This window comes from Melanotaenia boesemani, chromosome 24, assembly GCF_017639745.1.
Source record: "Melanotaenia boesemani isolate fMelBoe1 chromosome 24, fMelBoe1.pri, whole genome shotgun sequence".
Lineage (NCBI taxonomy): Eukaryota > Metazoa > Chordata > Actinopteri > Atheriniformes > Melanotaeniidae > Melanotaenia > Melanotaenia boesemani.
The window spans coordinates 17,194,716-17,210,656 of record NC_055705.1 but is presented as its reverse complement, the minus strand read 5'-3'; the positions used below and the strand labels follow the sequence as shown (position 1 = coordinate 17,210,656).

General features: G+C 39.1%; 1 protein-coding gene and 1 long non-coding RNA gene across 3 annotated transcripts in view; one reads left to right on the top strand and one right to left on the bottom strand.

Annotated features, from left to right (window-relative positions):
* The window catches only part of LOC121635229 (histone demethylase UTY-like), a 34,963-nt gene extending 33,632 nt beyond the window's left edge, over positions 1-1,331 (top strand). For both annotated transcript variants that reach the window (XM_041978326.1, XM_041978325.1), the window contains one exon: positions 100-1,331. In XM_041978326.1, the coding sequence (XP_041834260.1) occupies positions 100-129 (30 nt within the window). In that variant the 3' untranslated portion in view covers positions 130-1,331. The remainder of the gene's footprint in view (positions 1-99) is intronic.
* Positions 1,264-11,427, bottom strand: LOC121635231. Its single transcript, XR_006009370.1, has 2 exons — positions 11,165-11,427; positions 1,264-2,555 (listed from the first exon to the last, which is right to left on the bottom strand). It is a non-coding gene; the product is annotated as an uncharacterized LOC121635231 (long non-coding RNA).
* Positions 11,428-15,941: the final 4,514 nt, after the last annotated feature.

Genomic DNA, 15,941 nt, shown 5'->3' with positions numbered 1-15,941 from the left:
ATAAAACAGAAATCTGTGACTTTCACCTGCAGTTTATAAGCACATATTAAAGGATAACTTCAAAAGCATGGCTGATTGTGGTGTATTGTCTCTCCCCAGGCCCCTCCTCTTCATTCATCTTCATCTTGACATTAGGCGACTCCTCTGTCATCTGCTCTGGAGCCATGAAGCCCATTCACAGGAGCTTGTGTTAAGTTTTTGAAACAAAAAAATAAACAAGTAAACACGGACATACACGGACCATTTCTGATATTCAGGAAAGCCAAGGCCCTCTACCCTCCTCCCCACCCTCAACACCGCTCCCCCCTCACTCATGGCTGGTCTCCATAGCGATGGCCGGAGGCTGAGGAGGCTGAGTGCATCTGTCTATGCAACCCCGTTTTGAAGCGCTGGGGCCTTCCAGAAGGGGGCGCCACACCCGGCCTGATAACGGGACTAGTTTCTCTCTTCCCTCCCAGCCCTCCTTTCCCCCACCTCTACAGACAATTGTTCAGCCCTGTTTTTTAATGGAGGACTTAATCACTTACAGTTGGGTACAGGGAGGGATTGGGGGTTAGGACCGGGATTCTTTAAGCGTGATAAAAAATATTTTGTAGATACTTGTTAACTGTCACAACTGGCAACACCACCCCGTAAAAGACTACTGAGTTGACGACCCCTCCTTCTGTCTCCCCTCTTTTTGTTTTCTTCTTCTTCTTCTTTTCTATTCTGGTAACAGGATGAAATGTTGGTTTGTTTTATGGAACTCTCCCAGATTTATTGTTTTTTTCCTTCTAAGGAGCACTAGACTAACTGTTCCTTTTCTATAGTAGTCCTTTTAAAACTCTTTGGAAAACAAAATCTCCCAAAAAATCCACAAAAAAACATGTAATGTGAAGAGTTTAGGTGATTTTTTTTTTATGATTTTTATGTTCTCTTTGTGTTCTTTTCAAAACTGTTTTTGTTCTTTTTTAGGTAAAAAAAAAAAGGAAAAAATATGAAAAAAATTTAGTAGCCAAGTCACAAAGAAAATGGGTTGCACATAGACTTATGGAATTAAGTTTAATTTGTGATTTTTTTTTTCTTTTATGTTTCTAATCTTGATGTAAATTTACACTATTTATAAATACATATTTATTGCTTGAAAATATTTGTTGATGGAATGCTGTTATTTTTTCCAGAGTACCTGCCATTAAATTTGAAGGAGTTTTGTCATTTTAACACGACTCCTCCTACATTTTCTATATATAAATAAAATTGCTTAGCAAGCATTGTACAGAAACGGACATTTAAAATTGTTTTATTGTTTGAAGAATGTTTTATGAGTCAATAAACACAAAGTTGTCAAATTATCCTTTTTTTTTTTCCATTTTCTTAAACACTACAAAACACCTTTGCATGGATGGAAGTTAACAGAATTGGAGTATAGGTCTGAAACCCAGCAGACAATGTAGCTGTAGACTGACACACACAGAATCCTACACTGTATGCCAGGTTCAGAACTAATCCAGTTTTAGGCTTTTTTTTTACATCAGGTGAGCATTAAAGATGCAAACCTCATAGAAACGCTGCATCAGAAAGGACATGAACATTAGGAAACACTTGCATATCTGACTTGAAGGTGTCGACAGAGACCCAGTAGCCAGATGTAGCTGCTGCCAGCCCCACAGGATCTACACTGACTACTGAGCAACTGCTGGGCACCCGAAATAATGAGGAGAAAAAGGACTCCATGCCGAGTCCACCGCTGATAGAGTACAGGTAAGGATGTGAGAAACCTTGCAGATATGACAACTTTAAATACAGATTTCCTTTTTTCATATCACAAAAAAAACTAGCCTTTGTTGAAATGTATAGTGAAACAGGAAACAATGTCCAGACATCTATTTCCACTTGTAAACAGTCAATTTCCTTTGCAACATATGTGGAGAAAGTTGTTTGCTGGATACAATTTTATGTGTAAGACACCAGCTCTGCAGGACTTATTAGACCATTTTCACACTTCCTGTCACATCCCAGGTGAGACTATGGTTGATGGTGCTAACAGAAAACTCCACCATGTGTGCTCCTATGTGACAGAGCTACTATGAATAGATTTTGTATGTTTTTGGGGCCGAAACTTGACAGAGTGCTATGCTTTCAGTTTGGCACTGTGAGAACCAAAGGACCACAAAATAAATTGGGGGACATTTGTGGTCCTCAAAGTATTAATCCAACTTGAACTAGCTCTTTTATTTTACAATTTGTACGACGAAGGAGAAAATTATCTTAAAAACAGAACAATACCAACTGATAGCATTGCTTCCATTAGCATGCTAATATTAGCATTTAGCTTAATAAAATGGCTTTAGAAGTTTTGACCTTGTTGACACATTAAATATTAAAGTCATAGTTAATTTCCCTCCTTGTCTCCCTCTTTGCCTCCCAGGGCTAAAAAGTCTCTGTGCTTCAAAGCTGAAAACAAAATGACCAACAGCTTAGCCGGCGGCGTCCATTTTGACTGCTGCAAATGGACTCTGGAAGATGTTTCCTTCACTCCCCATGAAGAGTTGTCTTCGCTTTGTCTGATAGTTGTTCTGGAAGAAAAAAAAAGACATTTAGGTAAGAATAAAGACTGAATAAAATATAAAACATGGAAAGGAAGTTTGAATCTGAAGTCACAAGGTAGGTTGATCTTGTTTTGCTGTTTTTTTTTCCCAAGCATTTTGACACTCAGCTCAAATATTTTCAGACTGATGGAGGCAGACAGAAAAAAAGTGTGGGTTGAGAAATGGTGATTCTTGGAAACTAGATGGCAGTTTTTATGTGAACGTCAGTTAAAATAGACGAAGGCTTCCTGTTGGTTGTAACGACAAAGGCAGGAAACTTGAGTTTTGATATACTTTGACAACATGGTTGAAGGGAGGGGAGGAAGGGTGAAAGTGGCAGAATAGATGTGTAATTATTTCCATCCATTCATCACTTTTGGGTTTTTCCTTACCATACTGTGCTATTATGCATCACATAAGGTGTTTTATAGGGTCTGTGCTCGAAAATGTTGGAGTAGTTAGCTCTCCTCTTCCTATTTTTTCTACCTATGTGCTCTGTGAGGTCTGGCAGAACTCCAGCATAGCGGTATGTGAACTCCACTTGGCCCAGACCACCAACCAACCCCCCCCCCTGCCTGCCATCTTCAAATCCCAACCGCCTAACAATGTCGCTCTGTGTCGCAGTTGTGGGGGAAGAGCAAAAAAGGAGAAGTTAAACCATCAGAGTGATCAATGTCCTCCATCCTGAGCCCCTTTTTCCTTCCTCTCTGCTCTTTCCATTCCTCCTCTGCCTGCTCTGATGTTTCCGCCTTTGTGAGAAGCAGACAGGTGGCCCTGACTGCTAATTTTAACCAGGCCGATTGTCTGCCTGTGTTTCCCACAGCTATGTATAGACGCCTGCAACAGACCAAGTAGGTCAGAGTGCGAGACTCACGCACCTACAAACACATAAACACACCGTGGCCTGACCTCAAAAAATTGTCTGACATGTCCATTCATCCACTCCCAACTCTGTTGCCAATGACTCCCTCCTGACTGGCTGTTGCTCTCAGCCAATGGGAGAGCTCTGTGCTGCCCATTCATAAAAACCCAGGGTCATTGAAGATAATGTGGTATTAATGGTCAAGCAAGAAGGAGGGGTAAGCCCACTTTTTAGTTTGCACAATGCAATATAACCATATGCTGATAACACAAAACATGCACATGAAGGAAACACTATCAAATCATGCTTTTTTGGGTTTATTACTGACATTTCCTGCACATTTTAATTGAAACTGGCCAAGTGATATGGGTTAACTTTTTTGGTTTGCATATTTTTTTTAAATAACAAAAAGCTTTTAGCTTAATTTGAGCCACTTTCAGCTGATTTCAACTCTTTAAACTAGTGCTGTTGACACAGACATGACATTCCTGTTTGTTTAATAAATAATGAACCTAGAGACTTCCAGACTTTTTTGTTTTCTCAGCCTATCACTCTAAGCCAGGGGTGTCCAGCTCCGGTCCTCGAGGGCCACAATCCTGCAGGTTTTCGATGTGTCCCTGCTCCAAAACCACCTAACTCAAATGACTCATTTGAGTTAGGTGGTCACAATGAGTCATTGTGCAAAACTTAATAGGCTGTTGGATCTATTTAATTTGAGTCAGGTGTGTTGAAGCAGGAAACACTGAAAACCTGCAGGACAGCGGCCCTCGAGGACCGACTTTGGACACCCCTGCTCTAAGCCCCTCCATCCATCCCTCATGTTTGACACATAGGTGCTCCATTGTTGCTTCTTGCCCTGTAATTACCACTCGTTTCCAAGTTTCCACCCCTTCCCAGGGTGATATATATAGAAATGTGAACTGTGTCAAAGTTACTCATTTATATGTGGCATTCTGTTGACATCCAGAGAGCAGGGGCCCATTGGTAAGAGGAAGGGAGACAGGGGGCAAGCATTCATACACACTGAATAGATCCTTAATGAAATGGAATTTAATTTATACTTTCCGGATCAGTATAAATTATGGATAATAAATATATCTCAACTGACTGGATGGAAACTCAGAGCAAGAGTTTAATATTTGGGGGAAAAAGGTATTTATTGGAGGAAATCATTGCAACCCCTCGTTCAACTTATAGGGTGAAAGTTTGGGTAGAGTCCTGAAATTATTCCTTTGTCAAACACACAATACTGCATTCCATTTATTTTTTATTCACTCAAAGTTTGGAAAATGGTTTAAACTTCCTCCACCTTCTCTGTCTTGCTTTTGCCCTACATCCCAGACATCTCATCTTCAATTCTTCTCGATTTGGGGTCTTATCTTGGGCCTTACCTGGACTCAACCAGCCTCTGAGTAAACCACATTTCTGTTAGCGTGGTTAATCCTAATAAGGAATGTTAAAAAAACGAAGAAGCAGGACAGCACCCAAACCAATGCAGAAAAAATGTCTTAAATCAGTGCTTTAACTCTTAAAACTCTGCTAGATCGCTGGCACTCCTGAGCACTATCGTCAGCAATGGTAGTGTCTAACTCCGTGGGATGAACTGTGATCAATATCTTTACCTTTAGGTGACTTACGGAAGTTTTCAGGCATTTATATCCCATCTAGGAGGTTTACAATCTAGCCACAAAATGTTGTGTTTATTCAAACTCTGTATAGTAAATCCATAATGATTGATTCATGATAAAACAATTTCATAATTTTTAAGGAAAAGGGTAAATAATACATTTATATCTCTACTATGTTGTTAAGTGACCTTTATTTTGACCTGGAAATTATGATTAAATCACTTCCTGTCAAACTTTCCACCGATCAGATAGCTCAGTGGTAATGTCCAATCACGTGCAGCCAAATATCAACCAGTGATAATAACGTTCTATGTCTGTCTGAAAAGAACAAAAATAATGGTCCTCGAGTGCTGGAATAAAGTGAAATGATGCTTATAATGCAAGGTGGCACCAAAAACAATCTGAGTTGGATTTGGTTTTGTGAGGATAGTAGGAAAATAGCAGCATAACTGTGTGTAAATCGTAATAATAATATTAATAACAAAAACTGGAAGAAAATGTGTAAATATGTTTTATCTCCTGGGAGAGGAATATGAAACTATGGGAGTAAAAAACCCATAACCTGTTTTGAAAATATTAAAGTAATATAAATTGATCTGAGTCTCGTCAGAACTATGTAACAGTGTTTTGATCAAAATTAAGAATCATCATTGATGCCATAGTAACTGAATGAATCTGATCCCATCAAAAATAGCAAACGCTACTGTGGAAGTGTTTGTATGGTAAACACAGCTTCATGATATTTAAAAAAAAAGGAAAAAAGTTGGATTTTTTTTTTTTAATTACAAAAAGAAAAAAAGAAAAAAATCCCTTCACTCCCAAATGTAAACTGTACTCTCCATCACAGGAAGGCGGGGCATGTTTGCGATGGGCTATGCAAGGCAACAAAAAAAAGGAACGAGGTGCTACCCGTTGCCGTGGTAACGGAGAGTAATTAGCACAGAGCAAGAGGGAGAACGGTCTGGCATGAGCTGGATGTTGGTCTGCTTTCAAAAAGAGGGAGGGGATGAATTAACGGCGCAGGTTTGAGGTGTGGCTACACGCCATCACACCATCAACTTCAACACCGGCTCCATCTTTCCCCAGAGAGTTTGATTGAGAAAGCGCCACATTTAGCAGGAGGAAAGACAGACTTCCTCACAGACCCCCTCACCCCCTCACTGCATGTTCTTTTGGAGATTGCGTGGAGAAAGCTGGGTTCAGCTGTTGATCTGGATCGCGCTGCTACAGTCCCCTATGTACGACGGATGTGTCCGTCCATCTGTCGGTCATGTGATGTTACTTTCCCCTAATGTGATGTTTGTTTGTTCCAAAGCTGCTTTTGTAAGAAAGAAGACGAAGAAAAGAAAAAGAGAGACAAAGACTCTGAAGCAAAGTATCCAAATTTTGTGGTTATCTTATTTTGTTTGATAATATATAATACGTTTTTAAGGATGTAAACTTAATATTTTGATTTTAAATGATTCTGTTGCATTGATTGTCTGAAAAAGAGATTTTCTAAAGCATCCAAGGTAAACTAATCTAACACAAGTCAGAGAAATGAGGATTTTTTTAAAAGCTAATGTGATCTAGCCTTTATTGAAATCCAGGCCACCCCAAGACTTTATGGGGCCTTAAGAAGGAATAAATTTTGAGGCTCCACTTCAGCACTACCACTATTCAAGTATTACTTCACTTGATCATTTCATAAACTGTAAATGTTATACACATCCATTGATTTGCATTTTTTGTGGTTGCTTCATTAAACCAGTGTCATTCTGGCTGTAGTTTTTAACCATAGTTGGGTTGAAAATTTAGAAAAAAATGGGTCAAGTATTTATTTGCATGTTTCAGTTTTCTGAGTGATGTAAGAGTATGGCAAACTGAACTTGCTTTTACAAAGTAGTGTATGGCACGGGTAGCCGCTCCCAGCAGGCATTGATTAAACCAGAAATATTTGGGTGATAAAATGAAATTTTCATGGTTGGCGCACAGCCATGAAAGGAAGTATAAACATGATGTTTTTGTAAGTATTGTGAGTAAAACTTAAAGGTGCAGTGTGTAAGAATTTGTAACATCTACTCATAAAGATGGGCACAGAATTTACTTTAAAATGCAAGCATAAGGTGAATGGACGGTGGCTGTCAGTGGCCAAAATTCTAAATGAAAATTTTTCTGTCACTCACTTTTTAAATTTTGTTACATGCTGCACCTTTAATCTTATCTAAATTACTGTTTGACTTAGTCAAATACAAAAATGGTCCATTTAAAGTTTTTATTTGTTTGATTTTTGGGGAAAACATTTCTATTCCTCCTTCACTAATGCATTGTAGACCCAATGTAGCCTCCCTTTTATTTACCTACCACCAAAGGAGGCCTGCATCACACCTGGAAAACATCTGTCTCACATGCCTGATTAAAACCAAATACATTTTCCTCTCAGTGTTTCTGCTCATCTGCTATAATTGACAGTTTTAGGATTCATTAGACTGTAAACTTGACTTAGCAGGATGCTGTTCTCCACAATTATCCTGCTTTAGACCCACACACTTGATGCAGGTGTGTAACTTTGTTCATGAGCTCATGATTTGATATCTGACGCTGAGTCTTGCACCAGGGTTGACCCCCTCTCTGCTCATGAAGCTGTTATCAGTCAGTAACAAATTTAATCCAGAAAACAATCTCTGATAAGACAATCCCAGTGCATTTCCACCCACACATTTGGAGCACAATTTAGCCCCTGTTCTTTAAGCTTCAAACGTCTCAATCATTCTCTTCCCCTGCAACAGCTAATGGCAGCCGGGAGCCCATACGCTTTACATCCTAAGAACAATTATGCAGATGTGTTCTAAAACCACTTCGGTGGTATAATCCAACAATCAGTCCATTATAGTAATTGTCGTTAGCGAGTGGGTGATTATGGCTTCGATGGAGATGCTGAAGAACAGACAGAGCTCCGCTTTCTTTATGCAAATCTGACAAGCTCCATTTAATGTGTCACATGTATTTCTGAGGTCCTGGGGTCAGAGAAAGTGTGTGTGCACCTGTTTTTTTTTTTGTTTTTTTTTAAAGAAATGTGATAAATGCACAGATAAAATATCAAAAGAAAAAGAGTGAGCGTTGGCCAGTTTTTTGTTTTGGTCTGCCATTAGCTTTGTCCATTAAAGAGTTTGGTATTTGCAGAAAGCCCAGTCGTATGACCAGAATAAAACTTTTTAAAAAACAGTAGATGTTGAGCTGAGATTGAACACACTGGTCTAAAATTTCTGGATAGCCACATAATGCTGAGCTAAAGAGCAAGTATTTTGGAGTATTTATTTATATGTAGGCACCGTCAAATCACAACAAATTCCTTGGAATGGAAGTTACTTGGCAATAAATCTGATTCTGATTCTGATTCTGAGTAGGTATGGTCATTTTCCTTTTCTATATTAAGCAAAAGCTTGGTTAAAAAGTAAATATACCACAGAAACGTCGCGTTTGTCAATGTTTTTCCTTCTCATTTGGCATTACTGTCGTCTTTGTTTGGATTTGTTATTTCCCATTTTATCTGTGTTGAGATCATCTGTCCACTTTCTCCAATTCTAAGGCATCAGCTGGGAGCTTCGAGGTGTCGTGAGGGGGGCAACATGTCAGCGGGTCCAATAACGTGGAAAGAAGAATGCAATGAACGTATCCTAAACTCAACCCCAGTCCTCCTCCTCTTCTTCCTCCTCTCCAATCATGGGTTCGCCGCTGGGTAATCGCATACCAAAAACACAAGAATTTCCCCCTCTCTCCTCTCCAGGCACCCCTCCTCGCCTCCCCAACTCTCTCTCTCTTTCCCCTGCCTCCATGATGTTAAGCCAATCAGAGTTCATCAGGTTCAAATCGGAAGCTACACTTTCAAAATTAAAGCATCCATTCCGTTTCAGGATGCAAGCGGCTGGAAAATAAATAAATACACAAGTGAACTTTTGTTAATACCAGGTGAGAAAATGTTGAATATTTAAGAACTAAAAAGATATTACAAGTTAGTTTATACTTGTTTGGCTTAACTCCAATAATTTATAAACCATTTAGGATATTTTAATGGCAAAACTCCCTATTGTTTCCAAGGAAACTTTTTTTTATAGAATACATGAGCTGTAAAGCTACATTAAAGCTTAAAATATCATTTTAGAAACATTTTAATGAGTCTATTAGCAATTTAATCAGTCAAATAATCAATTTTATAAGGCTAATAATAAAAAAAACGCAGGAAGTTAAACAGTGCATTGGATCAAAAAACTACTGCAAGTTATTTTAGTATACTTTTTCTATATATCACAAGTTAGAAGCATTGTATGTCATAATTGTGATGGATATTTTTTATTTTTATTATGGAGGGGTGGGGGAAGCCACCGGAAGTACCAGTGTAATCACAGACACATTGACGCCGCTGGCAGGCGATCAGAGAGCGGCTTTCAGAGCGATTCCCAAACTGCTCCTAATGTGAAAAATACAGAGAAAAACGCCGGGCGCATTCCTGAGATGTCCATGCCCGACCAAGACAGAAACAACTTGTCTGTTTTGTGTGCGTGCGCGCACAGGCGTGCGTCTCTGCGGGGGTGGAGAGCTTGGAGACCACACACTTTGCGCATTGCTTTCCCCCCTCCACCTCCCCGCACAGGCATACATGGGACCAAGCACTGGACTTTGTCCTCAAAGTACCACAAACAGTCAAGTTGGGGGTAAAAAGAAAACAAAAATGAGCACTCATTAGTGCCAGGGATGTGGTTTAGGTTTTAAAAAGACGCATTTAGTGCGTTAAACCCCCCTCCCCCTCTTTATAAAAAGCACTTGAATATGCTCCCAAAAAAGCCCCACATGGCCAAAACCAAAGAAGAAACAAGATGATGAGGAGGACTCCAGCCAAGTAATGCCGCTAATGTTGACTTAAAACAACAATCCCGAGCTGTTGTCACGATTTTCCAGCCCGATCACACGCCGCGTTGCGCAATCTGCACGGAAAGTCTGCCGACGAGCGAGGAAAAGCTCTTTAACTTCCCTTTCTCCAACACGGACATCAACAACGACAAGACCGAGGTTGGAGAAAGTTGTTAACCCCCCTCCCCTTCCCCTCCTCCCTGGAGATAAAGTTCCGTATGAAAAACTGGCTCCACTTACCGTGGCTGCGTCTGCTGGCCGCATGTCCCCAAGAGAGCGTAATGCGTGTGTGCACAGGACGCATACCATGCCGACACTAGTGGTCGGAAGCGCAGCGCGACACGTCAACGCGTGTTGCCTCTATATCATGAGGGGGGATTCTTCAACTGCCGCTCGGCTCAGGGGTACACAAACTAGGGTCCGGGGACCTTCGAGGGGACCCCCAATTACAAAAAAGGTTTAGTGTTTTTTTTTTTTTAATGCAACAAGCCACAAGTGGCTGTGATGCAGAGAAGTGTCTGTTTAGTAAAATGAGACTTGGTGTTTCTTTTTGTCAGGAAACACTCCACCAATGAATATTTAGGATAAACTGGGTGAATTTATTAGAGATATGTGAATGAATACTTTAAAACCTTAAAAATCACATGAATTCATACATAAAATGCCCTCACCAGGCTGATATTTGGTTACTTTACTCCATTTCTATCAGATATGACCATCAGAATATTTGATTCTCAGATGTGCTTGTGGGCAGTGATTTGTAAAAGTGTATTTATTTTTAATGAGTCAAAACGGGGATTTTTAAGATTCTTTGTTTTTAAACCACCTGCACCAAATCCAATGTGGCATTATGTATATGTTCAGAATATGTAGATGATCACACAAAACAATTTGAACATGCAGGCAAGTCCGTGAGTGATATATTTTTTCTCTTTTTGTTTTTCACATGCACACAGAGAAGCCAGTCTGCTGCTGTTTTTAATTGAACAGATAACACTGACTGGTTTTGTCTGCAGTGGAAGGAAGCCTAGAAGATTAGTACTCCGCCTCCTGCTGCTGCTGCTGCACTATTCTCACATACGCCTGGCATCTCATTTCCTCTGCAGTGGCTCAACACTAAAGCATGGGCAGCACGAGACACAGACAGGCATACCAATGGGTGCCCATGCTGTACATGCACACTCATCACATGTAGAAACACCGAAACATCAAGAACTTACCGGCAAGCTGTATCCAGACTGTAAAAACCCAGGACAACCCCAGCTGCTGTGATCTGCCTCTTTAATTCTTGCCCTCATCTGTTTCCTCACTCAATTTGCATCTTTCTGTCTTTCTTTTCTCCCTCCTCTGCAGAACCCCAGCATCCTCCTCTTCTATCCATCCCCTTGTCTCTGCTCTCCACCAGTTTCTACACTGATCTTTAAAGTCTACCAACCTCTCCACTGATCAATGGACAGCAGGCGAAGCAAGCTCTGCTGCCTCCACCTCCCCCAGCTTTGTGTGTGTGTTTCACTGTGAGGAGAGGATGCTTCCAACCCACACACCACTCTCTAGAGCTCTCAGCCTCCACAGTACCTCATCAGTTGACCACTCCACACCCCCTACACATCAACTGTGTGCAAGCTTGCGCCCACACCTACACACAGAAGCTTCATTAGAAACAAAGTGCACATTTTGGTTACCTGAAGTTGTTTTTTTCCCTTCTTTTTTAGATGGAAGGGGCGGGAGGGTGGTAGTATTAAACACCTGTGACTCATGTCCATTCCCACAGCTCTAACTGGATGAAGTTGCATCCATGTAGCCAGGTGGTTACCGAGGAAAAGGCAAACTTTCCAGAGCTTGATTCCATACTTCTCCAGTTTGAATCAAGCTTATTTGAAATTAAATAAATGAGAGCAACCTGCACTGCAACAGGATTATAAATAGTGATCTAAATCCATCCTGTTGTGTGAGGCGGAGAAGCTGTCAGTGGAGAATAAATGCAAGCCATTCAGTGGAGGCATCACGAGAGAGTCTCCACGAGAGGTTAAATCTAATAACAGCAAAGAAATGACCGGTTTGAGGCCCCAGAGCATTAAACTCTGACCCAGTGTAAGCAAGCCAGCTGACAGAGCTATTCAGGTTTTTTTTCCAAGATAAAGATAATTTGATTTTTAGAAACCTTTAGATTAAAAAAATATAATAATAATAATAATAATAATAATAGCTTTAATGTTGCCCAAAGCAACAGCAGCAATGGCTGGCATCATGGCTGAATGGACAAAGAGCTGTCTGACATGTGACAGATGTCATTCAAAAACTTTATGACATAATGAGATAAAAGTAGTTCTTTTTCAACCCCCATCCCTCCATCATATTGGTCTGCATGGATGTCATCCCAGAAAGAAGCCTCTTCTGAAGCTACAAGAAATGGTTTGCTGAAGACCACCAGTCCATCAATCAATCAATCAATCAATCAATCAATCAATCAATCAATCAATCAATCAATCAATCAATCAATCTATCTATCTATCTATCTATCTATCTATCTATCTATCTATCTATCTATCTATCTATCTATCTATCTATCTATCTATCTATCTATCTATCTATCTATCTATCTATCTATCTAATTATTTATTTAAATATAAACATCTCGACTTTACAAACTTCTACAGTTACCTAGACACTCACACATATAAACACACATTAAACTTGCATTATACATTTAAGAAAAAAAAGAAGAATATATATATATATATATATATATATATATATATATATATATATATATATATATATATATATATATATATATATATATAAATTAAATACATAAAAATAACCATAAAGGTGCCCTGTTTCCAGTTTTTGTAATGCTCATATATGGTTCCCAAATATTTATGAAGTCTTTCTGTTTCCCTTTATGAATACATGTTAGTCTTTCCAGTCCAATACAGTCCGCAAGCTCCTTTATTCTGAGTATTCAGAAGAGGAGCATCCATACTCTTCCAACAAAGTGCAATACCTCTCCTGGCTTGAAGAAGTCCAAAGTCCAGCAATTTGGTCTGTTTCTGTGTTTGTGTGAATCAGCTTGGGTAAATTCAAAGTACACAAAGTTTAACGATCAGGGATTTTTACCTTAAACAGCTCTGATTAACGCTTTGTAACATTGTCCCAGAATTTCTGGATCTTTGGACATTTCCATTTCCAATTTCATTTAAACATTTAGTGCAGATATCTGGAATATCACTGGACATGTGATGGAGTTTGACAGGGATTATATAAGTTCTCATTAGGCTCATCTTATGCTGCAGTAGTTTAAGCCACATGTTCATGGATAGTTTCTGTGCCTTTAAACATGCCTGATTCCAATCTGTTTCATCTATGTCTTCTTGAATATCACTTCTGCCGCTACTTAATTTGTCCACTGCTGAGTTAAGGAGATATAATACACAGAAAGGAAACCCTTATGTTTTACATTTCTATGGCAGACCTCCTTTATTTTTGTTAATGGTGGAACATGAACTATTTGTTCAGATTTAGATTACAAGTAGTTACAAGTATTTGAAGACATGCTTTGGGGGTACCAGACATATTTTTACTTGTTTGGCTCACATGATGTCCAGCAAGTATGGTGGCACTCTGGTGAGGAGCAGCAAGATAATTGTGTCTTGTCTACAGTCAAGCTTGGTAGTGGTGGCATCATGGTCTGGGGCTACATGAGTGCTCCCAGCATTGGGGAATTGGGCTTTATTGAGAGAAGCATGAATTCCAAATTGTAATGTAATATTCTGAAAAAGAATCTGGTTCCCTCCTTTCAGAAACTGGTCACATGACAGTTTTCCAACATCGTAATGATCCTGAACACACCTCCAACATGACCATTTCTTTGCTGAGGAAGCTGAAGATGAAGCTAATGGAGTGGCCAAGTATGTCTCCAGACCTGACTCAGTTGAGTACCTGTAGGGCATCCTCAGGTAAAAGGTGGAGGAGCACAAGTTGTCTAACATCATAACTCTGTGATTTGATGGTGAAGGACTTGGAAGAAGATTCCAGTAACAATGTGCAGCTCTGGTGAACTACAGACCCAAGAGGATGAAGGCTGTGCTGGATGACAATGGTGTCCACACAAAATACCGACACACTGGGCAGAACATGGACAGTTCACTGACAGGTGTACTCACTTGTGTTGCCAGCTATCATTTATGTACAAAAGTGGCTGTGTGTTGAATAATTTTCAGGGTTAGTTGGTTAGTAAGAGCAATAATGTTTAAATTATGTTTAAATACTTAGCTTCCATCAATATAATAATAATAATAATAATACCATTATTATTCTTGATATCATTATAACTAAAATACTCACACATAACTGAAGATAACACCAAAATACATTAATAACAAAAACACCCAGGGTAAAACTGAGGGAATCATGTTGGTTTGGGTCAGAAACTCAAAAATTAACACAGGTCATCTCATGTCAGTCAGTATTTACCTTTATCTTTTCCTAGAATAGCAGCCATTTGTTTTGCAGTAAACAGATTATTTTGGTAAGTGGTGATGGTTATCACTAGTTAACACTGCTCATCTTTACATGTATTTCTCTTCATTTCACAGTACTGAAACGGATGATTCATATCAATATTTGAGATAACACTGCCATAATTCCGCCCTGTCAAGCTAATGCTAATATTCTACCACTTAAGTAGACTTGGTCAGCAGTGTGCATTTCATCACTGACTTGTTTCTGCACAGTAACAACAAATGGATGTAAAACCCCATTTTTAAAAGCACAAAGCCTGCAGGTAGTTGGTGATGTACGTGTAGCTTTTCAAGTTGTTGGAGAGGATGAATAAAAAATAAAAAAAAACTAGTAAAAACATGACTGATTATCGTCACAGTCACAGTATGACTTCAGGTGTTGCTCTGATGAGTGAGATGTGACCAAAAGCTAAAAGATATCAAACAATTTAAACATTTACTTTATAAAGAAATATACACAGTAAAAAACACAACACAGCTAAATGGGAAGCGACCAATAGACCTTGTGACGTCTTTTAAGAAGTGTTGGGTAAAATCCAACAGAATAAAAATGTGCAATTTCGCTAAAATGGCACTGAAATTGCAGTAAGCCTCACAATATCTAATTTTTGCTAAGATTACAGATGGGTTCTCATAGAGCCGATGTTGGTGCAGGTAGCATTTGGATCCTGCATTATAATGTCTCTGCTTTCCACATGGAATCTTGCTTTGTGAGTAAACTGTCTCATCTTTAAAGCTCAGTTTGTGCAGGTTTTTACTAAATCAGGGCATCCATGATTCAGTATGATCTTAAGGCAAGGCTAAAACACTAAGAAGCACTATTTGTTTCCTTTAATGTAAAAACTTTAAGGTATTCTGAAGAACTCCAGAATAAATCAATTCCAGTTTGAGGTAAAACACGTTATCTAAGATAAACATTTTAGCATATGAAGTGAGAAGCAGAGTCATAAACTCTGATATGATAATACACAACTCCCCCACTGGCATTCAATTAAGTCACTGCAACAGAAAGCTATGGGATTTGATATAAGATGCAATAAAGCAAATTAGAAAGAAGAAATTCAATCATACATAACGAAGCCTATTGCAGCTCCACATTTTAAAGGGCTATTCTAACAAGTTAGCACTGCTACTTCATGATATTATGGTTGTCATGCAGGGACAATTTAGGATCAGACCAGTTTACCCACTAATAATCAGTCTTATTAGTTAATATTTAATCTATATTATTTAATCTAAATAATCTACTTATTAAGCTTATACTTTTTTTTAAATTACTAATAATCACTGTATTTTCTTATAGATACTGAAGGTTTAGGCATCACAATTAATCACATATTGTGATGCCTAAACCTAACCAAGCAAGGAAGAAATAATGATAGAAGTGACTGAAAACAACCAAGGTAATAAATAAATAAATTGCTAGCTTTCCAAAGAGGTCAGGTTTCTGGGTGCTGTGACTTTTCTCCACCCC